Source organism: Aythya ferina (genome assembly GCF_964211825.1).
Source record: "Aythya ferina genome assembly, chromosome: 16".
Taxonomy (NCBI): Eukaryota; Metazoa; Chordata; class Aves; order Anseriformes; family Anatidae; genus Aythya; species Aythya ferina.
The window spans coordinates 9,341,201-9,365,744 of NC_140315.1; the positions used below are offsets into that span (position 1 = coordinate 9,341,201).

Sequence of the window (24,544 nt, forward strand, 5' to 3'; positions counted from 1 at the left end):
GACTAAAATGGCTTGAAACAACATGCACCATAAAGATAATTCAGGACTGGAGCATTAATTATCTGAACAGAAATGTCGTAGTGCGGGTGTCGTGCTTTTCTTAGTTTGATTTCTTTGATGTGCTACATTAACATTTTCTCAGATCTCTAGCCTTCAAACGTCATTCTAGTCTGTGGATTGATTGTAAACATGGCACTTGCGGTGCTATTTTTGTCGTTATCTCCACGTTAAAATGAACTGCTTATGTAGAAACCATCATCAGTCATCTCGTTGGCCTAAAAATGATTTTAAGGGAATATAGTCTTAATATTGCCAAAGTTATCAATGAGGAAGGACTTTCAGAACTGAAGTTACAATCTTGAAACACTGCCTTTAGTGAAATCTGAAGTATTTTTGTCTTATCGTACACAAAATCACGGAATGGGGGAGGTTGGAAGGGCCCTCCAGAGACCATCTGCTCCAACCCCCCTGCTGTAGCAGGGTCACCCACAGCATGTTGCACAGGATCGCAGCCAGGCAGGTTTTGAGTATCTCCAAAGAAGGAGACTCCACAACTTCTCTTCAAGGCAGCCCGTTCCAGTGCTCAAATTTTGTTCTGCATTTTTAGAAGAACCCCAAGGTCTTCCCAGCAGTGGTGATTCCAAATCACTTTTCCTAGACTGGGGCCATGGCTTTCAAGACTGACACTTGCCTTTCAGTAAACCAAGGGAGTTGTTTTGCAGTGCCTGTGTCCTTCAGCGTGGTTCCAGCATCTGTGGAAGTAAGCAGATGGGGAAGAGAAATGTACAAGTGGAGGTTGGGTCGGGAGCTCTGGTGTGTGGCTGAGCTCCCGAGGCACAGCAGTCAGAGGATGGGGATCTGTCTGCTACCTGCAAATTGGCCAAACAGTCAAAGGCGGCGGGGATTTCTGTGCTGTGAGTAGATGGTTCACTCCTATTCACAGGCATGCTTCTCTACTCATCGTTTGTAGGGGTTGAGCTGTCGTCTCTCCAGAAGGACAGCCTGTACCTTTTCACAAGCAGGATTTAGTGATTGCCATCATTACACGGGTAAGGGTCTGGTTAGGCAGCGCTGTGCTTCCTCTCTCTGTGCCAAGAGGAAGAACAATGAGTTCTGTTACTGGTGACTCGGTAATAAAAGGTCTTTCCGCATTTCTCCCTTGATTACAGCTTCACTTAAAGGAAAAACAAAGCACGTATAACAGGTGAATATTTAACAGGAGTAGGGCTGCCAGTGTATCAGATTACGATGGAAAGTGCTGGTCGTTTCCTTAAGCTAAAGTTATTCAGTGCAGACCCAAGATCCCAGGAGAAATGGCACCTTTCAGTGCCAGCGTGGCTTGGGAGAGGGATGACGCTAATTCTTTACCCTGTTCTGGGCAGGAGGACAGCTGCAGTACTGAAACTGATCTCTGTGCCTATCTTTTACCTGAAACTCTTAAACAAGCCTAGCACTTATCTGCTGTTGTGGATGAACACTTTTCTCTTGGCTTGCAGCTGCTGGGTTTTGCTTCTGTTCCTGCTTGCGTTCCTGTGCTGCTGATGCAGGAAAGAGATATTGGGAAAGTATTAACATGTATTTGGATTTGTAAGGTTTGGAAGCGAAAAGCCAGTACTGGAGACATGCTTCCCAGACTGGACTATAGGAATCTTTGTTTTAACTTGTTCTGTAGGAGTCCCCAAATACTTGCACTGACTTGCAGATGTTTCTCAGAGCAGCTGCTACTGCAGTAATATTTGTGTGCCTGTAATGCTCAATTTGGTTTTAAAAATGTGTAGTTGCAGTTTTCTTCTGTGTTTTTGTATCATGCTGAGTTGGTTCTTGCTACCAATGTGCAGTGAGCTCACGCCTAGTATAGCTCATGGAGAAATGCAGAAAATGCATATGAAAGGACTAATTAAAAAAAAAAAAAAGCTCAGCTTGAGGTTGAGGGAGAAGAATATGAGCTGCTTTGAATAAAAATGTTTCATTAAAAATTGTTCCAACAGTTCCCCCCAAAAAATCCCAATTCAGGGGATTTTTCCAAAAATTTACCCTAGCAAAGTCAACAGTTTTCAGAGGAAATTTTTTTTTCAGCTGTCTGTGCTAAGGAAATGGGAAAGTGGAGGAAAGCAAGGCATTACAGAGAAGGTTGCCTGCACATTTGATTTGTAAAGGTTTGTGAAAGTACTGAGGCATGTTTTCTTAGAGAAACTGATACATCTCTGTAGAAGCATGAAAAATGTTCCTATAGGGCACTAAAATTTTGGACATGATCTACACTGGACTTCATTATCAACATAATTATTCTGGCAGGTTCTTTCAGTGTAGAGTGTAAGAGAAATAAAGAAGGAACAAAGGCATGGAATAAGAAGAAACATGAGGAGACGTTAAGTAGTTTAGGACTTCGCACCTTGGAAGGGAGCCACTGGGAGGACAAAGGAAAGTAACGAAGTTTTATAAAAGCATGAATGGCATAGAAGGTGAGTAAAGAACAACCAGCATTCTGAGACCGTTGGGATATGCAATAAAACTTTATCTATAAATTGGACAGAAGGAAGATTTATTTTAAACAGTGTTTTCACAGTGTTACCCATTACCACAGGCAGTGAAGAGGCCAAAGGCACAGAGAAGTGAAATCTGGGAAAATAAATGGGAGAGAGGTAACAGAAATGACGGTGTTTGTTGATTAAAAAGTAAATTATTTATGACGACAAACATGAGCTACCTGTGAAGAGAAGTGGACAAATCCTATGGGACTGAGTAATAAAACAGGATTTTAAAATCAATGTAGTGAAGGACCTGAAGAAGAGCCCCCTCCTTCGTGTATACGGTGATGAGCTCTGAGTTGACTTTCCAGGCATAGATGAAACTTGAGGGTTATAATAGGCAGTTCTATGAGAATGTTGTTTCAGTGGCTGGAAAAGCAAATTGAAGGTTATGTTCTCAAAGAAAAATAAGTGATCAAAGGAGGACACATACTGCTGTACAAACCTGCAGTGCACCTGTGTGGTGGTTGCTGCGTCAGCACTGGACTCATTGCGCCTAAAGAGCCACAGACACTGGGAGGAGCGCTGAAAAGGTTGGCCAGAGCAATGACAGATGTGAAATGGGCTCTGGGTAGAGAATGATCGCAGAATCACAGAATTGTAGGAGTTGGAAGGGACCTCCAGAGATCATCAGGTCCAACCTCCCTGCCAAAGCAGGTTCCCTAGAGCAGGCTGCCCTGCTCTTTTGCTCTTTCCAGGAGATCCCTGTCTTTTTTTATACCAATAAATCGATGATAAATAGATACAAACTCTTCAGTCTTAAAAAGATCTCTTTGAAGGGATTGTAATGGAAACATATAAAGTCTTAGTAGGCAGGAGTGAATGTGAACCAATTATTCACTGTCTCTTCCAATTAAAAGACCAAGACCATCACATGAAAATAGTGGTAACAGGCTCAAAACAAAGTCAGATTCTCATGAAGTGGGAGCAGGACCTCCTCCTTTCTCGTTGGCATTGAGATTTTAATCTCTTGGCGCAGTTCCCTGGATTTCGGCTCATTTATTCAGCAGTTAACGCTTCATCAGATCGCTGTTTACAGTGCTTTTAAAGCTGAGCTCTAGAGCTCTTTTTGTAAGAGAAATCCTCTTTAATGTTGGAGCACAGCTATAAAGCCTGGCTGAAACAGCCCCTTGGATCTTTTCTTCACCGGGCAAAAACAATGCAACTTCTTAACGAGCTGTTTTGGTGCAAATACCCAGTAAAGTCAAATACAGCCCTTACAGATTACAATATATAGCCTTGCCTGGTGGCCAGTGTTTTGGGGTTGTTACTGGAATATTAAATATCTACAGTATCAAGAGCTAAGGCGTCATCTTCATCTGCCATAGTCAGTAGGGATGGTGGCGTACGCTTACAGCTGCAGCAGGTAGTTCCAGCTTCACCTGCTGCAGAAGCAGTACAAGAATAAAGCACCATCCAATGACACCACTGTTATTGTGGGTTTGGTCTGGGGGATTTAGAAAAGGAGTCAGTGAGGGAGAAGGTTTTGGCTTCGTGGAAACTCTTCCTGAGTGGGAAGACTGATGTGTCTGTCCTTCGTTTTGCTTTTGCTGTGAGTTGTCTGTAAGACATCAGCCATTTCAACCAGGATGTGCTTCTATTGTTCAAGTGCTGTTTGTTTGTGGTTTGTTACCTGCGTGGTTTTGTGTTCACGCATTTGCTGACAAAATTAATTTCTTGCCATTGTATACTGATTCAGAGTACCTTACTTCACTTAATTGTAAAGAGATAGATCAGTGTACACGTAAATTCAGACAGATGAGTTGTGCTTTGGGACTTGTTTAAGTTTAACATCTCCTCCTGACTTGGAGAAGGGCTTACAGTCTCAAAAGCTTGTGACCCTCCTCCCGCAGTTAGTTGAATAAAAGATACTACCTCAATCTGCAAATTTTACTGCAAGATATTCTGAGGTTGAAAGAAGTGGGGGGAACGAGGTCTGGTGGTGGTTCCTGGAGTAGGGGTGGGGGTGATGAGGTCTGGTGGTGGTTCCTAGCTAACCCACGCTGTGCTAGGGTTGCCACATTTGCTGAGCTGTGGTGTGAATTTGTGGCCTCAGGGCCCTCGTTCCCTGGGAGAGGCCAACGCTCTAAGGCTGAATCACGCTCTTGGGTTGGTGAGGGGATGTTGTGTAAGAAGGTGGGTTATCACTTCACTTTTTAAGTATTGCACATGATCCAGAGTAATTGCATTACAGAAGCTTATCTGATAACTGTGTTATGCTCTGTGTGTGCTCTGAGACCGCTCCAGCAGTCAGCGAAAACTCCTTGGCTTAAAGTACTGGGAAGGAGGCTCAGAAAATTATCTACACTTTGGTTCCATGATGTTTGCTGAAACTAATATGATATACCCGATTGGCTTTGGCATCTGTTAATGACACAATACACCTGACTAATTACATCTTACAGTATGGCAGTACCTTTCTTTAGAACATTTTAAATCTCTTTTCAGTGTTTCTTTAGAACTCATGGCTGTGACTTTGCATCACTGGATGTAGTAAATATTTCTGCCACTTTCCAGAAGTATAAGGCACAAAGCCTGTCAGGGGTGATGGTTAGTAACAGTGGATTAAAAGACATCCAGCAGTAACTAGGGCTCTGCTTTTATTTCTGAGATACCTATCAGCAGTGTTTTAAATGTAACTTCTGCCTAAAAGTTAACATGGGAGAAACGTGCATGTAATGTTACACTAAAGTAATATTAAAAGATGGTAGGTATCTGATAATTTCTCTCCAGATGAGTATTGATCAGCCTGCCTTTAGAGGAGGCATTGTGAAATGGCTTTTGTAGGGCAGGGTTTGTGCTGTAATGCATGCTGCTCTGCCAGGGGATTTGCACTAGGAAAATCCTTCTCTGGCCAACATGCAGACCTCTGGAAAGTGGTGGCTGATCAAGGCTGTGGGTCGGAGGAGGTTAGTTGCCCACATGCATTACGTTGCACTGAAAACTGGATGTGGATTTTGTGGTGTTGGGATAAAAGAGTATTTTGGTATTTAAGAGGTAAAGAGGCGCATGATTTTTGTGACTTTCAGGGAGAAAGGCACCACAGAGGTTTCATGGGGAAGCCTTCCTTACCTGTTTTTCAGCAACACAAAGCCTGATAATATCCTCTATGTTCAGAAAGAACAGCAGAACTTTAGTGCATTGGGGAAGAAGCTTCAAGGGGATCTCAAAGAGACTAAGGCTTGTCTGAAATACGCTTTGATGTACAAGCAAAGCAGAAATATCACTTGGTGCTGTTCTTTTGCTCTTTGCTAGGCATTTGCTCTTAGGCTGTATCAGAGACCAGATCTTGCACTACACAGCCCCAGTGCAGCTCTTTGTGTTGTTACTCTGGAAACTGTTCAATATTGTTCAGAAAGGGGGGAAGTTCAATTTAATACTGAACCTGTTATTTTGACATACTAACATCTGCCTGAAAAATCTACCAGGAGATGAATTTCTGTTACGCCTAGGCTTTTAGCTGAAATTACCTGACTTGGTTACTTATTGAACAGTTTTAGAAAGGGAAATGTTAAACATTGCGGATGTCTGGCTGTAACAGGCACTGTTTTGCATTTTTGTTTTTATTCTGGCCTATGGTGTTTTCAGGTCAAAAATCTCATTGATTGCGTACATTCATTCTGCTACATGAAAAGGTAGAAGAGAAGATGAACCAGGCTCTTCTCAGGTTTGCAACGATGGGACAAGAGGCACCAGTTGCATCCTTACACTTTTACAAATCAGTAAAACCCTGAACAATCTAATCCAGCTTTGAAATTACTCCTGCCTGAAGTAGGAGGCTGTGCTGGATCACCCCCAGCCATCCCTTCCAGCCCAAATGACTCTGCAATATTTAATTTTGTCAGCTTTATCTTTCACCGGCTGCGAGGTGCATTACATCCTTCTCATCTCATGCTGGTCTGTAGGGAATGAATCTGTGGTAACTGAGGCTTTCTAAAAATGGAGGGGTTACACATGAAACCCATCTAGTGACCCAGCTTCTTTCAGAACCAGCATACTGAAACTAAATCACTTGTCTTGACATCTTCAGCTACTTCTGAAAGAAGTAAAAGTCTTTATGCATTTTAACCTCTTTGGGGCTTTGTTTACAGTAATGGGAGTATCCATGGTATCATGGATTTCCAGTCTAAATGCCACGATTCTTGGTGGTTTTGAGGGTGTATTGTATAATGCAGTATTAAAAAAAAAAAAAAAGTCTTCAAGGAATATTTTTTAAGTAACGCACTATAAGCTAGTAAGCTGTGTGGTATGAAGGTCTCAAGTACTATTGCTTGTGAATGTCTTTCTTGGATCCCAGGTATACAAGGCTGAATTCAGCTTAATAGAAGTCACCTTAGCTTACTTTATTATACATATACATATATATTGTATTAATTACCCCCAAAGCCTTGAATATTTGGGCTGTGTCAGTAGTTCTTCTGAATTGGGGGTTCTCATTCCCACCGTTGAGCTGGCCCCATTGCACATGTAGTCACAGAAAGCAAGTGTACTGTTGGAAAAAAAAACTACAAAGTTTTACAAATGCAGCAAGAGTAAAAAAAATGTGGTTTTAAATTTAAAACTCTGAGTTCTACTTGTCAGATTTTTTTTTTTTTTGGTAGGTCCCAGTGAGATCTGCGGAGGCAGCATCTCAGTGCCTGGCCAACATACCTTGTGGGGGTTGACAGCCATGAGCTCGCAGAGCTGGCAGGATTTTCCCCAAAAGTGCTCGGTGTTTTCCATCGTACATCTGCATTGTATTCCTGCAGGCCTTTACAAGCTGCCTCCAAAGCTCCTAAGGAAAGATGTTCACTATGCCTAGAAGAAGGATGTTCTTACATGGCTGCATCCCATCTCTCTCTCAGCCCTCTCCAAAACAAGACAATGTTACCTGTTTTATCAAAGGGTTTCCATCCGTGTTAGGAATTTGTAACATAAATGCCCATGCTGATATGTACTAGATGTTACTGCATAGGCCTGGTTACTTGTGTTAAGGGAGAACCGCAAAGGCTGTAGCACTTGAACTACTTTACTTGTATATTTGACTACTCAGTACGTTGTACACGCTCCTCAACTTAGACTGCAGGCTTTGGTGCTGTCTTCAGAGCTCATTACACATCACTGTGAAAGATTTTCTGTGCAACTGTCAAAGCAGACTTACATGGCATACACGCTTTTGTAGTCTGCACACCTTTGAGGCTTTCTTTAGTTCCTCTCAGCATGTTAATAATCTTTTTCTTTTCAAGTTTCTCTTTCATCATTAAAAATGCATTTTCATAACTCAGGTTAAATCAGACCAAAATGGCGATTAAGGCTGCTGTTTGATGACAGGACTTGAGCTTTATGAACACTTTTCCAGGGGGATGGATCACAGCTGTTGCTCCATTCCCTTTGCTCTCGCCATGTACCTTCAGTGGTGCAGCCTATTCAGAGGCCATAAAGTGAAAGTTGAGTTCCCTGCAGCAAGGCAACTCAGATAGCAAACAGAGTTCTGTCTTATATTCTATATGCACTTTATCTTGATTAATGTAACGTCTGGAAGCTAAGTGCAGCCCCCTCTGGAACAGCGGTCGTGCTCTTTCCCTTCCCCGTGTATCAGCTGGCAGCACCATGAACCTTATCGGCTCCGTGATTGAACCAAGAACTAGCCCTGCCAACAAACGCAGTTTCTTACAGTCGGATCTCAAACAAGGTCTTTATGCTGGACAGATTTAGAAAAAAGGTAGTACGCAATGAGCTGGAGGAGCATTTTCCTCAGTCAGTTCACTGATCCAAGTGCAAACTGCCACGAAGCAATGTTGCCTAGAGAGCAGCCAGCTCTGACTTGCCACATTGCTGCCTGGCCATCGGCCTGGTGCAGGGGAAGAGGAAGGAATTCCTGCCTGGTGTAGGGAGGGAGGGCAGGAGTATCCCTTTTGGCAGCAGCTCTCAAATGCATTAAATGAATAATGAAAAAAGAATAATGAAATTGCATCCTGAATTGATTCTGAGTTGCCCCATATCCATTACTGGCTTTAACTGTGTTAATTTGAGTTGTCTTTCCTGTGTTGGCCAGCTGCCTGAGAAGGAGCTGGGCTTTAAAATTAATTCTGAAACACTGAAGAGAGTCTTCTGCTTGGAAAATAATTCAGAGACTGGCAATGATGGAGGGGGTAGCATGACTGCAGTAGTGACAGTGTTGAAGGAATGCCACGGATGGTGGAGAAGAGATTGTCCATCAGGTGGTGCAGGCTGGGCAGTAAGCCGAGCTGAAGAGCTTGTTCAGGGGAGCTCCAAGTAGCAGTGCTATATGGGGAAAGGGAAAGAAGCATTTAATTCATACGAGGTAGGAGGGAGAGAAGCATAGAATAAAAATCTAGATTTAGCAATTTATTCTTCATATGAAGTGTACATGCTCTGAAAATTTGCATCAATCCTATGAATGCCACTTTTGCAAAAGGACTGCAGTCAGAGCATGTTAGAATAATGAAACTGCAACCTGAGAATTAAATCTGACTTCCACGTGCATCTGTGTTCTTATATTCAGTAGGCACGATTATTTAGGATATGATTTTCTGATGGCCAACTTCCATTGATTCCAGTTTGAATGAAGTAAGACAAAAAGCTGGAGGACAAATATGTCCTTAACCGCAGAACAGGTGAAAATGTCTCTGTGCTTTAGTTTGAGTTCTGTAAACTGCTGGATAACGCGGGGATTGTGTTACAGAGTGGTTCCACTGAAGGAAAAAAGGGATGTGGAAAAATCATACAATTGAGATTTGCAGTTTCCTGCTGTCTCAAGATCACTGCAACATGAGATCTTACCTGCACAAGACGTATCTGTGGGTAGCAATAGCTTCTGCTTATTTCATCTCTGATGAGAGGAACAGCTTATAAAGGGAAGTGCCGCAAAGCTTTTGAGAGATATACCATGAGCAGAAAAGGCTCATCTGGAGTCAGTAATCTGCATCATTTTCACAGCAGTAATCTGGCATTCCAGTTCATTCCCTGTGTGTCTGCACTTTACAGCTTTTGGGACTGTACTGTGTAGGGGAGCTCAGTGTAGTTTCAGCAGCTTTATCGGCACTGGTCCAGGTAACCCAAAGCAGTTTGAGGACTTTTTCTTGCATTTTTGCTTAATCAGCCCTATTCAATGCCTACAAATTCCAGTGGTGACTAAGGATGATGTTTGCTAGCTGAGCTTAGATACGCACGTGGCAGTGTGACACTCCTTGTAGTTAGAAACTGGATGCTTTTTCCAAAATTAATGGAAAGTTAGTCACAAACCTCCTTGCCAAACCATTGTTAAATGTAGGTCTGATTTAAACTCCTTAGGAGCTGTTTTTCGCAGCTGGCATTTGTGTGCTGGGTGTGGCCCAGGTGTAAAGGATGTCACAACACACTGCAGTGAGACGCTGCTGTTGCTCGTGTGCAGGAGCTGGCACGGTGCTGCTGAAGCAGAACATGATTTCTCTCCACAGGCTCACAGTTTGGCTTGGAGGTGGAGCTCCGTGTGGTGCGTTCCCAAAAATACATGAGCTGAAACACAGAAAGCGAGTAACCTAGGAAAATATTTTGAAAGTGAATTTGGCCCCCTTGCCTGTTTTGCTGAAAGTTTTCCATGTCAGCCAGCATTTCGGTACAGAGAATGAACAGAGCGGCCTGTGCAGGTGGTTAGGAAGCACACTGCTGTTGTGAGGCTTGTAAAGGACTGACGAGAAACATAACAGGACCACTCAAAGGCCTCAGAGGCCCTCAGTGAAACCTACATTACTTAGGATCAGTATGCCAAGACAGGTCTGCCTGCCCAAGCTGAGAAGCCTTGCCATACAGCTTGTCTTCCAGGGCGTACACGACAGAGAGAGGTGTGGGCAGGAGTCACCTCACCAGAGAAAGGAACAAAATGTAGTAAAAAGCTGTGCAACACACAGCTAAATAAATAGCTGAGCTGTGAACATGAGGAACACGAGTGGTTTACTTTAGATCAGGTGCTGGCTGCAAGTTGGGGTTTGCTCTAGTCTTCCTCTGCGCCCTCAGGAGCAGTGTTTCTGCCTTCTGTCTTGTAAGGAGTGGGTGGCTGTGTCAGAGCGCCGTTCTTGGAAACCTGATCCAGTTCATCGTGACTGTAAGTGTAGTCAGTCCCTGGAGAGGAGATTTTCCAGCCAGCCTTTGCTAGATGCAAACAAGGGAGCGAATGTTTAGGTGTATTTAATGCCATGTTTTGTATCAGAGCTTGATAGCTGTCTTGTACAATTTTCCCTCAGCATGGTTAGCATACAAAGCAGGAGTGTAACAGGTTATCGAGTTAATAAATCAGAAGCTGTAGTCATGTTAAGATGAACGAACGTGAATTTTCACCCTCTGCCTACAAAATTTTGTTGCGTGGATTTCCTAGAGCACATGGAGAGATCCTTCAAGGCAGTGCCCAGCAGCTGCGTCCAGCCCTTGCAGACTCCCAGCTTGTAACCCTGTGGGGAGCAGCACCCCGAGAACTCGGCTGAATGGAAACGGGAGCCTGCATGCCCGTAGGCAGAGCCGTTGTGCTGTTAGCAGTGTGGGTGCACATCGATAGTAGTCATGCTCTTTGCTTTATCACAACTTCCTTTTCTATGTATTGAAGCGATGTAAATTTAGAGCACCCTTATCGTGGAGTAAGCATGTGAGCACGTATTTCTGATCTTATTTATAGATAGATGGTTTCTTTCTGTGTCCCACCTGCCTTATTTTTTTGCAGCCTGCTGTGTCCTACCTGGATTTCTAGGCTGTGCGTTAATTATTCACCAAAAGTCTTTCCTCAGTTCCTGTATTACTGGTTTTCAAAGAGCATGGAATCTGTTCCAGTCGGAAGCCTTTGGATAGTTTAAATTGGGGATATTTGAGTGTATTTATAGCCGTATATAAATGGAACCAAGAGGAATACTTGCAAAGTAGGTGGTACTGGGACATTTATAGAAAAATGTGTGATTTATATGTGGATCACTCTGGGCAAACCTTTTACTGTGCTTGTAGACTGTCTTCTGCAGAGCTCATCTGTATTTTGTGAATATTTATGCTGCTTATGAAATGACATGTTTGTTTCTTTAAATAACAGGAGGAGTGAAGGGAGAGAATTGCTTATTTCCTGGGCAGACGTGTCCTCAGGTCGTTTATGAGGCAACTTTAATGTGGCTGGAGCAGAGGATAGCCCAGATCTCCTATACCTCCCCTTCCCTTTGCCTCTGCATTGGAGAAGTGCTTTGCCAGGTTGCTCTGCTTACAAACCATTCTCTTTTGTGTGCCACTTTGCCATGTTTCAAACTAAAAGCTGTGTTGCTGTTAGGATAGCATGGTGTCCTGGTGAAGTTGTAGTGTATAATCCCATAGAGCCGCTTAGATCTCATGCTATAAACCCCAGTTACCCAGATGTGGTTGAGGTCAATCACATCCAGCTCACTAAGACGCTAGGAGGAGAACATCTGTGCCTCTGCCTGCAGAATATCCTCTGAACAGATTCAGATTGAAGTCCTGAGGCTGCGACAGCTGTTTTCCAGAAAGTTCAGTCACCTAAAGGAAAGAAAGAAACAAACAAAACAGCTTGCAAGCAGTGACAGAGACCCCCCCAGCAGCTTTTCCTTCAAAAGCCTTTGAAAAGCTTTGATTTTCTAGGAAAGCAGAAGAAAGCTCCAATTTGCTGGGTGAACAGATTAGAATAAAAAGGATTAGACATGAAATCAACCATCTTGCCATTTGTGGCTGTGCAAATTTAATCTTTCTGTAGGATTTCAGTCTCAGTTGGTAATTTTAGTGCCCTTATGGGTCACCTCAGCATTCAGTCCCCTCTGGCCCTGCAGGAGGTCCTGCCTTCGCTCCTGCAGCCTGGGGGAACAGCCTGCTCTGAGCCATAGTCTGCCAGGCTGACTGTGCTGTGGACTCATTGCAGAGTCTCTCTGACTCCTCCAGAATGCTCCCCTGCAGGAGTTTTTGCAATTATTTGAGCCTGGTTGATGCTAAGGAAGGTTGTCTCTTGTCTCTCAAGGAAATTTCACCAAATTCTGAGCCCAGCATCCAAAACAACATCCCTTCTTGCTACTACCCAGCTTGTTTTTGCAGAGGAGCAATGTGCAGTGTTGGTACAACACAGCAGAAGCACAGTAATCCCCTGTTTTAGCCCCGAGAGACCCTACTTTCACAAAAAATACATGGAGCAATAGTGGACCAGGAAGATAAGCATCAGATTAGTTTCAGTGTGATGCTGTTTACTGGGTGCACTGCAGTCGCATCTAAAGACCAAGTATGAAACAGGTTGATGAGATAAAAGCATTTAATAATTTTTGCTTTGAACATCTTCTTAGCTTTTTATTGTAACAAATGATTAACAAAGTAGTGCATGTGATTTACAAAATGTCTCTCTAGACCAAAAGCTCTTCAGGTAGCATGCTTGTAGCAGCAACAAATGATCCCAGGGCAGATTTATGCAGGGAGCATCCTGGGGCTTTGTGATGGTTGTTTGAAACTCCTTTGGTGTCTGTAAAGTAATGGGATTCTTGCCCTGAATTTTGGGGAGAACCGGGTATATGTTGAGCTCTTCATCAATTCCAGAGTGCATGGATGTTGTTATAATAAAATATTTTTGATCTTCATAACTCCTCACAAGAATTACAGGAACTAAACTTCCTCTGGGAGCTACAGTCCATCCATATAGCTATTTTTACTGTTCTTCCAATTGAAAGTTCAATGTGGGATAAAGGAAACGTTACCCGCAAATCAGCTGGTTTGTTGGTAGTCTCAGAAATGATATGTTTTCTAGAAAAAAAAAGAGAACAAGACAACTGAGCCAAAGGAGCTAAAAGAGACAGGTGTTGCTATGGGTGATTTTCAGAGGGAAAAGGCGTAATGATCTGTGTTCTGCGAGACTGGCTTCAGCCACACCAATATTAATTCTGGCACAAAAAGGAATGAAAAGAATTCACAGCCCTGCACATCTCTTGGTGTGAGGAGAAGCGCTCCTTTCTGGGCAGTGTCTGTGTGGAGTTACAGTGGCTTTAGAGCACAGTTGCAGTACTCGTTTTCCACCTTTTTCTTCCGTGGTTAGCAGCAGTATGTTATCTTGCAAAGAGAATTTGATTTGTGGTGGCACCTAAGACTTTTTCTGGATGTTAGCACACAGCTAACATCCAGGAAGCCCACCATGTGCCTATTCCTGTCCCTGCTTATGCCCATGACTTTTTTTTTTTATTTCATCTTCAGTAATATGTACAGCTTTCCTAATCAGTGACGTGATCTGCACCATCAGTCCTTCATAAAATGCTCTGGCAGTGTCAGTGCTCATGAGCAGTTTTATCATTCTGCTGATCCAGTCATTTCCAGGCAGACTATGGCTGGAGTACCAGCAGCGCATGGAAATGGACCCAGCCTTTCTGAATAGAAAGGCATGAGCTTTCAGGGACAGTTTTCAGTGGGCAAGACAATGTACAAGGTGAGGCATAGCAAAATGAGACACTGCGAACGTGGCTGTTTGCATTCTCCTGTTACAGGTACTTTATGTCGAACTGAGAACCAGCTGCTTTCAGGTTTCAGTTTGGGCATATGCAAGTCTATTGAAAAGACCTTAAAGCTTTCTTTTGGCTCACATCTTTCATAATTCTGTTTCTAAACATATGCCTTTGTTTCAGAATTGCTCCTTTGCTGCTGTGAGTGTTAAGTGACACTGCTTACGCCACCATGGATGAACTACAGGATGTTCAATTGACAGAGATCAAACCACTTCTGAATGATAAGGTAATACTAGCTGCTCCTTTGCTCTCACAGGTGTGTTCCAGCTGACTTTGTGTCTGGCAAGGATCCCCGATTGTCTGTTTACAGCTTGAAGTACCTTAAGTATGGAAAAACATGAATTGCTTCCCCAGCTCTAGTGATCCGCCATCACGTACCCTTCCAAAGCCTTAGGAAAAGAAAGACCACAGTTCAAGGAAGTTGGAGTCTCAGGCAAACTGCATCATTCCTGTACTGGGGTTTTACAAAGGCAGGTCAGAAAACGGAAAGGTGACGCCATTCCTGATACAGCTGAGCTGTAGAAGCTCTGATATGAAAGCTCAAGCTTGTTAGAGAAACCTTGCCTGGTATCACTTTTTTTTAAATTAACTTTTATTTAAAGTCTTTTTTCTTTCCAAATTATACATCTTTGTTTTGAGCCCTAAATGCAAATGAGGACTTACTGGATTTATTGATGGTGAGCCTTTTTTATTACTATCTGCGGAGTCTAGTCAGAGCAGTTCTGATTCATGTGGTACTGAGACTTTGGAAAATCATTGCATTGCAGCAGCTGCTTAATCCTTTCACTCTATCTTCTGTGGACTGGAGGAGAGCCATCTGGGCTTTAGGAAAGCACAAGCCTACCTTTGTTCTGCTATTGCTTTGAGTTCCTAAGTCATTGCGGACCATCCCAAGAAGGCTGAGTATCTTGTGTCTGAACATTGTGATTCTGACCAATGGTTTTTGGTCACTTTCCATATCTAACAGCCAAGTCAAAGAGTCTTATGGCATGTGAAGCAGTGTTTTGCTGTTTAATATCTGATTTCAAGAACCAGTTTGTTCTGCCAAAGGATATGGTAGCTTCTGAATGAGAACCCTACTTTGGCCACTCGTTGTGTACACACAGAAGACTGCACTGTGTAGACTTAACACCACGGGAACGGTGTTAAGCTGAGGCAGGGGAGGTTTAGGCTGGACATCAAGAAGAGGTTCTTCACCAAGAGGGTGGTCGCACACTGGAACAGGCTCCCCAGGGAGGTAGTCACTGCACCGAGCCTGTCTGAATTTAAGAAGCGTTTGGACTGTGCACTTAGTCACATGGTCTAAAATTTTGGGTAGACCTGTGTGGTGCCAGGAGTTGGACTCAATGATCCGTATGGGTCCCTTCCAACTTGGGATATTCTATGATTCTGTGACTGCAGACTTCCACCCAAGACGAGTGAAATGTCTGAAATTCTGCTACATTTTAGTCTGTGCTGCATAGTTTTTGCCAATTTCTTCAGTGTGCTAGCATACCTGTTTAATATCTCAGAAATCTAAAAATATAGCTGAAATCTACAATCCAGCTGCCTATTCTTATAATCTAGTGCTGATTACTAGGTTCCACCATAGCTTGAACATAACATTTTAAAATCTTTCCAGGGAGGGTGATCCTTGGAAGAACAACAGAAGTGTAGACCAGCAGATGAAAATCCAGAAAGACATTGAAAACAGTTTCTGTTTCCATAATGCTATTGCTTATGTTCTCCTAGGATTCTCCTAGGATTGCATGTGTGTGTCTGAGTTCAAGAAGGGAGGTTTCCCTTGGTTAGGTGAAACAACCTAAGTAGGAAGCATTGAAGTGTTTCATAACAAAATGACTAACAAAGTCAGATTTTAGGTAATGTGGATGTGCTTCTTAAACGTTGTTTGTGGAGCACATGGGTGCGGTGCCCTAATGTGCTGTTCTGTGCAGTGTATCAGCATCCAAGAGGTATTGAGCTGGCGGTTCACTAATATTTTTACTGACCAACCCAATTTAGAGAGAGGATTTCATGAACCAGCAGGGATTAATGGCCAGAAATAGCACAGTAAAACTCTTACGTTGCTAATGGGTGAGTGCTCATGAACTCTTCAGACTGCTGTACAGAGAAAAGGAGCTCTGGCATCTTAATGCTCAAACAGTGGAAATGACTGGGATATGGAAATGGATCATAGCCTGGTCACTTTGTGTGAGCCAGGAGATGCCACTGGGGACCACTGAGCCCTGGCTTTGTTTTGTCTCAGATCTAAGTCAGCAAAAATCTACGAGCCTGACTTTTAAAGAATACACTGTGACATTTGCATGTAAATTAAGTCTAATAGAAAGTGCAGGGCAGTAAGATTCATTAAATTATATATGTTTACCTTTTTCAGGCTCACTAAAGTACAGTGCCTTTATACTGGGATAGAAAATCAACTTAAAATGTTTGTAGTTAGCCGAAAGAGAGAAGAAGAGAATACTGTCTGTAATATGATAGAAAACTTACTTATTATTCAGGTTCTTATCAGTTCCTGCTCTTGCTGGATGTTTAGAGATCCTGAATGGTGGTTGTGTAAATTTGCTGCCAAAATGGGATAGCGTATGGTTTTTACATCTTAACCTGTAGTTCCAGTATCTTCAGGCTAACAGTTACAGTAGTAACAACTATTCAGCAAATATGGTTTGCAAAACAAAACCAAGAGTGCTGCATTATGTTAATTTTCATTCAAAACTTTTCTACTACTTCTCATTGCTTAGTATTCTGGCAACTTTGACTCCTATTAATATAGCCTCAGTGAAGAGTCACTGAAACGCAACAACTTAATTCGGGAGGTTCCAATTCAGCCTAAGGAATATCCTTTCACAATTCCAGCTAGTGCTTTGCCTTTGAGGTACAGACATGACGTCTTCAGAGAAATGGAAGATGTGTCTTCATCTTAGACTTGAGAAAGTTGAGAAAATTAATAGATCAATGCTTTAAAGTCAGATTTTGATGTGTTAAAATCAACTATCCAGGAGGCAGGACACATCAGCAATACTGCTACTTGTGCATCTTGGTGTACTTGGACAACAAGCAATACAGTTACAGGCTTTCATTCTTTGATTTGTTGCACCCCCAAGAATTCCACTTTTCTTATTAGATATTCAGATCAGCCTTCAGTTCATTAGACGTGGCTGTCAGAAATCTCAGCTAATTTAGAATTTCAAACTGAAACGAGAGGGCTGATTTATATTTCCTTCTCCTCCATCCTGAGGATCTGATGCTTTGTGCCACATTATGTTCAAAATATCTAACACAGTTCAGTACTTAATACCTGGGGATTCTAACATCAGATTTGCAGATATCCAAAATTTGAACATCACAAACTGAAGAATGTAGTTAGTAACCTGTGTTCTTCCTAACTGACAAAGCTGGGGAGAGGAAAACAGGGCCATTTGTTTACATGTGGAGGGGAGTTAGGGTACTCAGCCAGTATTTAGGGTACTTGTGTTGCTCATATATGGTCCTAGTTGTAATTTTAGCACTAAGGTGCTATGCCTATAACGTGTAAGATATTATGCTGACTTGGATAATTTGCCCAGCCTTGTGCAGCACTCCGAAGTGTAGCCTCCCCACTGATCAAAGCCTGGGTCTCATGAAGCTTTGCAGGCACACGAACAGACAACTTACGGCAGAATTTAAATCTTGCAGTACACCAAATGTATACTCACATGTATGGGTGGTGACACCATCTGAGAAAAGTCTGCTTTGGGTTGTTTACTCCTGTTCCCATGCGTTCCGGTTTCAGCAGCAACACTGCGTTTGCCATGAGATGAAACAATGCAAACAACAGCTGCTGTAGATTAGCTGACCACAAAGCTTGTGTTCTTGCACTCATTACCTGTGATTCTAGTGGCAATCCTCTAAAGAGTTTTAAATTTGAATTATTAAGGGGCACCAGGACCAGGCAAAAACCAACCTCATAACCAGCCTGCCTTTGGTCAGGGTTCCTCTTGGGTTGTATCTGTTCCTGCTCCAGTGCTCTCAACCCTCATCTGAGTGCCCAGATGCTCACCTTGGGGCAGTCCCCAGAGGACTCACTGAATAGTGATGGGCAAAACTTGCATGGAGTTCTCTTGTGGGAGTCTCACATTTGTTTTTAGTCTGGCCAGACCATGCTGAAGGAGAGGTTTCTGAGGTGACCCTTCATGGTAGTGTTGGTCCGTGTTTTGGGATACTGTGCTGAAGTCTATTTTCTGTTTTGTTTTTTTGTTAACAGAATGCGGCTCGCAACTTCCAGGACTTCGATTGTCAGGTAAGATGTGTGAAGGAGCCAAGGATCTGCGGGTAGCCTCCTTGTGGCCTATCAGTAATGCTGACAGAAATGAAAAACTGTATGTTCGTTTTAACTTCTTTGAAGGTTTAATCAATAGGTGCTTGAATATGTCCATTTGACAGAAAGTGCCCTTTCACCAGAGCATGTCGTTGTGTGCTGTGAGGTGCAGACTGCTCTCTGCCAAGGCTCCACAGCAGGCTGCAGATTGGCTGGTCTCCTGAAAGGCAGTTTGTTGGTGAGATGTGATCTGCTGAATAGCTGCAGCTCTGTCACATCCCATCTGGTTCACTGACTAGGAAAAAAAGGAGTCTGCATGCTCTGTGTATTTGTGTTGTGAGGAAATGGAAATCACCAGGTGTTGCTGCTGCCCCAAATACAGCACCTGTGCTCTGCTGGGCCTGGATCATGGCAAAGCTGTGGTCATTTTCTGGGAGATTTTCCATCTCAGACTAGTGTGGAGATGAGCACTCTGGTTGCTATAGGAATAATCCTTTCAGAGGAGCAGTTGCACCACAAGCCTCCAAGACAGAGGACACATTCTTTGTTAGGCAGAGCACAGCACTGAGATTATGTGGTGGGTTTTATAAAGCACAGTCTCCATTTACCATGCCAGATTACCTTGCTGACTTCCCACTCAGCATGCTGATCTGCAGCCCGTATCTTTTCCCTTCTCTTCAGCTGCAGGAGGCTGCTGTGCCTGTAATGTTTGCATAGCACAGGAGAGATGCTCACAGCTGTGTTACCCCAGTGGTGCAGCTAGGGGGTAGATCTGTCAACACCACATGGGATCTTTTTAATAAGTCTGTCAATGTAGACAATTCCAGAAGACCTTCTACAAGCTTGTGAAGAACAGGAAAATAAAAAATATGGTCTTAAGAAGACAGTTTGTATTTTTCCCATCTCTTGATGTAGGACACTGAAAGTACACCCCATCTAGGCATGCACATCACTGTACTGCTCTAGCATGATTCCTTGTGACTTTTAATGTTATCTTAAAGTCTATAAATATAAAAATTACCAATCTTACCTTGTTGTCACTTAAGTTTGCCATCTCAGAAGTGGCAGCAGTGTTAGAGTAATTTTTCTGGTTTAAGAAAGGTAGATAATGGGTTTGAAAAACACCTCCCTATACCATCTTGTCTCTGTCTTTCTTTCTGCATCTTTTCCATCTCTGCAGAGGTTCAGAGTGCTCCCAAGTAGGATGGGGCAAAGGGTAGAATAGGTGCAATGGCTTTGGGTGAGTGGTTCACAGGCTCTTCTGTACTGAAGCCTGTCTGCTCTGAAAAAATATGAATACAATGCCTAAGAATCTGAAGAATCTGAGCACATTAGCCTTTACTGCAAATTCGATGGCAAAGCTCTGGGTTTGCAGCTGCCTTGAGAGGTAATGGGGGGTTAGGAAGGAGTCTCCACAATGGAGCCGTGCATCGTTTCTGCTCCTTTCTTCTTCCTCTATGCTTTCTCTGCACAAGCAGAGCCTCGCTGCACCCTTGTTTAAAGAGTGCTCCAAATCTGAAGTCACGTTAGATGTGTGCAGTGGGAGCCCCAGAGGAACAAGCAGCAGCCATCGACTTGCACGTGCCCGGTGCCGTTGGAGGAGCTGCCAGGGCAGCCTGCAGCTGTGGAAAGGGGCTTGGGAGCACCGAGCCGGGGAAAGACGTGCGTGTTGCTTCTCCCTGCTTCAATTTAGATCAGCATTGAGCTGGTGGCCATGGCAACAGTTGGGCAGGAGATGAGATGTTCCTTCCAGGAGCCCACTTGGTAATTCATTTAGTTTGTGGGTTTTTTATTTTATTTTATTTTTTATTTTTTCACCAATAAGTTGCATAGCCTCTCTTGCAACTGCAGATGTCCCAGCCTCACCTTCCTCCACTTTGCCTATATGGTGTGGATTCAGAGAAGTCCTGGCCTGGCCTGCCTGGCCAACCTTTAAAATGCCACCAAGGGCTGAGTGAGCTCTGAAATCTGTTGGAGCACATAGATGGAGGGATGGCTCCTTGGATTTTATGTCTCATTTGCTAACAGACTTGGAAGAAGAACTTGGAAGTCGAGCTTTTGTCTGTGCAAAAATTACTGCTTGCTTTTTGATCTAGTAAAGCATGGCTGGCTGACACATTCAGACCCCCATGGAACTGATCCAGTTTTACTTATTTGTGTTTGAGACTTAAAATTGCTTCCCAGGACCAGATCTGAGTAAAGTTAACACAGCAAACATACTCCTGCTTCTGAAGTTAGTTACTCTGGGTTTATGTGATAACAAAGAAGCTTTTAGCCTGGCTGCATCATAATAGCTTTCAGATGCAGGTGCCCTGATTTTCTTGTATTGTTTATCTGCAAGCAAGCACAGTTAACCCTGACAAATAACAGATTGCCTGGGCATCAATTAAAATAACCCCAAAGTAATCTGATAACCAGTTGCAATCTTCATAAAGAGGAAAGCTAGCATGGTGGCTTAGGGATCTTTATCGATATGAATCTAGGCTATTCTCAGAAATAAAATGTATTAACCTAAATCTGCGACCTACATTTTGCTTAAAAGCTATTTGAATCCTAATGAAATCTAGGCTTGACTTCTTCTAATGTTAGCAGGCAGATGGTGGATTAAATGGTCTGGTTTGCTGGTAGACAGATGGTATGGTGACCTACACAGTTAATAGAGCTGTGCTTGTGCTTTTATTATCTGCAGACCTTCTTCAGCTGCTTTGAGGTGTTCAGAGTTAACCTAAGACTCTCCCCTTTTATAAGATGTTCTGCTTAAAAAGCAGTGAAGGCATATATAGGTATATTTGTAAACTATCCAATTAAGTCTTTGTTATGTTTCATTCTGACACGAGCTACCATTCAGTATGATCCCTAGCTAGTGCCTCCCCTCTGCTGCCTCCCAGCTGTGGGAAGGGAGAGGAGTGCTTTGCTCTCCAGCACACACCACACAGAACCACCTCAGAGGACCTGGAGTGTGGAGAGGTGGTTGGGATTTGGCAGAATATTTGTAGAAAGCTCAGAAGTTATGAAAGAAGTGGGGATAAGTAAATCCAGGACATGCAAAGTTCAGCTGAAACAGAAGAGATGAGGCAGGCATAAACCCACAGGGGAAAGAAATTAAAACTTCCTTGTTAACAACAGAGCCCACTGAGGATTTTTTTGCCACTTTTCTGTATTGGAAAGTACAATTTTTCAATAAACACGTTTCTGCTAATGTAATTTTGGTGAAGTGTTTCCGTAAGTACATGTTTTAATCTTTTCAATCTTGTTTATTGGAAGTTTTCCTATCCTTGTCCAGTCTCTTTGCTTTACTTTTGCTTGCTGTGCCGTAAGAGTTGGTCTTCTGCATTTGAGAGGTTATTGGAAATATCACATCATGGGTATTTGCTGATGTCATGGACGTTAAGTGGAAACTGGTTTCATTTTCTAATGAAATCATTAAAGCCAGCTTGTGATTGCTACACAGCAGCCTTGAATACAAGATGTTTTAAAGCATGTCCTGTATGTTGCAATGAAATAATACGCAACTTCAGCACTTTGAGGAAGGGTTTGCTTTCTCTGTACAAATCCCAGGGGAGCTGTTCTCACCAGCATCAAAATTTCTTCTGTAGGATATTGAAGACCATTGTGTTCCAGATCTGTACAACGAGTTCTTTTGTTCTCTTGTTCAAAGTGCTAGTCTGAAATTAATTACAATACAGAAGATGTTTTGATCTAGCAAGAAAGTTTTTTTATGCCTACTAAATTAGAAGCTTCCCCTATTTTTTTTTTTAGTTAGCCCCATCAACAAAATACTATTATTGACTTCTGTTGACATGCCTACAACAAAAAATATAAAGCTAAAAATGATGAAAATAAAATAGATATATCCAAAACAAAATAAATCTTATTTCCTGGGAAGCTTTTCTCTGATTCCTCCCATCACTGGCTTTCCATCTAAAAATTCCCTTTTTATGTAATGCTGCAGTATTGAATTCTGGAGAGGTTTTGCTAGCTAGACTTTGACTTAAGCATAATTTTAATTTTGAAATGTATGATTGTGATCCTTCCATGGGATTTACTTAAACATTATTTTTGCTTTCTGTACACTTGCAACAACAGTGTACTAAAGAGGCTGATTATGCAGACAAGGTATTTGAAGTTCCTGTGGGTTTTATTTTTGTTCTGTCAATGAATTCTTACAGCAAAGGCAATGTATGCACCTTAGGTTGAGAAAGGGATTTGCCTCTTTCCTGTGTTAAGACTAATGAATGGTGTTTTCCACTCACAGTGATTGATCTGTTTCCATCCCTTATGAAACACCCTTTAATGGTGTTTCAGAGCAGCTAATTGCAATGCTATTTACAACTGAACACTGTTAGACACAGTTCTAGTTAGTGGGTGGGGACGTTGAAGGTTTGGAGATGCAGAGCATGTCCCTGCATTCTTCTCTTCAGAAGATGTTAAGATGTTCCTTGTTTTGAGCAAGGCATGGCAATGTGGTTTGGCACATCTCACCTGTAGCGGCTGGAAGTGCAGCCCCTGGTTCATCATCCAGGTTGCCTTTAGGGGTTTAAGATGGTCTGTGGTCGCGCAAAATTGTTTTAGACTAGCCTTTTGTATTAGCATATGTAGGTCTTCTTTGTGTAGGTTTAATGTTTACAAGGGCCATATGTCTACTGGATGTGGCACCTGGAGCTCACTGCTCAGGGGATGGAGGCATCGACCTCGTCTGTTTGCAGCCCCCGGGGAAGGCTGCAAGCTGCTGCTCCACTGACACAAAACCATGGTGTGAAGTTCTGGGAACAAGGCTTGGGCTTACTAGAGCTGACCTCCAGGTTATCTAATTCACTTTGAGCTATTACTGATCTGGCAGTACTGGCAGTTCCAATTTCCTACATTATCTGGGGAAGGGGGCATTTACCCTTGGAGCAAGAAGAAAGAAGCACTGCTGGGTGCCTTGCTCATGACACTGGATACATTATTGGAGGACAAGAAAGTTGTGGCTTCAACTGCTTCATGTAACACGGGCAGGGCAGGAGATGCAAAAGCACAATCCTGCCTTTGCTCCTTTCCTGACTTGTAGATATTCTCATTAGTTGTTTAGTTTTTATCACTCTCAATTATTGTGTGGTTTTAAGAGCTTGCGTTCTCTGATTTGGGAACACACCCAACTCATCAGCTGTACTCCTGTGATAGGTCACTGGATATCAGTTCATTTGACTGCAGAGCTGTTATCTGGCAGGATCTGTTTTGGAGATGACTTTCCATTTCTCTCTGGGCAGACAGGGCATTAGAAAGGGTTACAGACACGTAGGTCTGTCCTTCAGCATCATGTGCCTTGCAACAGCAGTTCACAAAAGCTTGTTTGTATATAAAATAGTAGATTGGGGATAGCCCAGCACCACCTTTGTCCCCTGATGCTTTCATGTTTATGTAACCAGATTACACACCCTGTTCTGCTGCTGCTCTTGGTTCTCACCCAGCATTTCTCTAATTTAAGATTTAATCCAGTTACACAAAGTACTAGAAACCGTAGCCTGCATGCATAGATGATATTGTGTTTTCTATTAATAAATTTCTGCTCTGTATGGAAATGAATAATTTAGTTCAAGATGTTGCTTTGAATCTGATTTAGGCTTGCTTCCCACGCAGCCGTCTCCTTCAGCCCTACTATTTCCAAAATAATCTTGCACAGAGAGGAGGTGGTAAGTACTTACATACCAACTGCGTTAAGGTCTGTGGTACTGTAATGATAAGAATTACCAGATGGCAATGCTTCACCATCTTACATTTTTTTCCTTAGCTTTTAGGCATAGTTTGTGTTGTTGTTTTAGTAATGTGTAGAAATTTGAGGGCAGCTGTTGCAAAGAGCAAGACAACAAAATACCTACTTTAATCTCTTCATAGTCAATAGCTGTGATGTGTTACCCCAGGAACATTCTGCAGTTCTTTTCTGCAAGCCTTAGCAAAGATGACTCAAGTAAGTGATCTGTAGCTACTGTTTCACTGAAACAGGGAAACCCCATCTGAGTAATCTGCCCGTCCTCCACCCCACAGTGAAGTAGCAGTGGCAGGTTTCTCTGCCTTAGGTAAGTGAGGACCTGAGTGTCCTTAAACTGAAAGCTCTGAGGGGATGTTTCTAGCCTCTGCTTGTACAGAGGGCAGAGTGTAAGTAGCAGATACCCTGCTGCTCTGTGTTCTGCCAGACCTGAATAAAAAAATACATATATTGAAAAGATTTCACAGATGTATTCTTTGTTGTCAGT

General features: G+C 42.8%; 1 protein-coding gene across 7 annotated transcripts in view; it reads left to right on the plus strand.

The window, feature by feature from the left end:
* The window catches only part of NDRG3 (NDRG family member 3), a 54,337-nt gene that overhangs the window by 9,005 nt on the left and 20,788 nt on the right, over nucleotides 1–24,544 (plus strand). For all 7 annotated transcript variants that reach the window (XM_084538454.1, XM_084538455.1, XM_084538459.1 and 4 more), the window contains 2 exons: nucleotides 14,138–14,243; nucleotides 18,258–18,293. In XM_084538454.1, coding sequence (XP_084394580.1) covers nucleotides 14,187–14,243; nucleotides 18,258–18,293 — 93 coding nt within the window. In that variant the 5' untranslated portion in view covers nucleotides 14,138–14,186. The remainder of the gene's footprint in view (nucleotides 1–14,137; nucleotides 14,244–18,257; nucleotides 18,294–24,544) is intronic.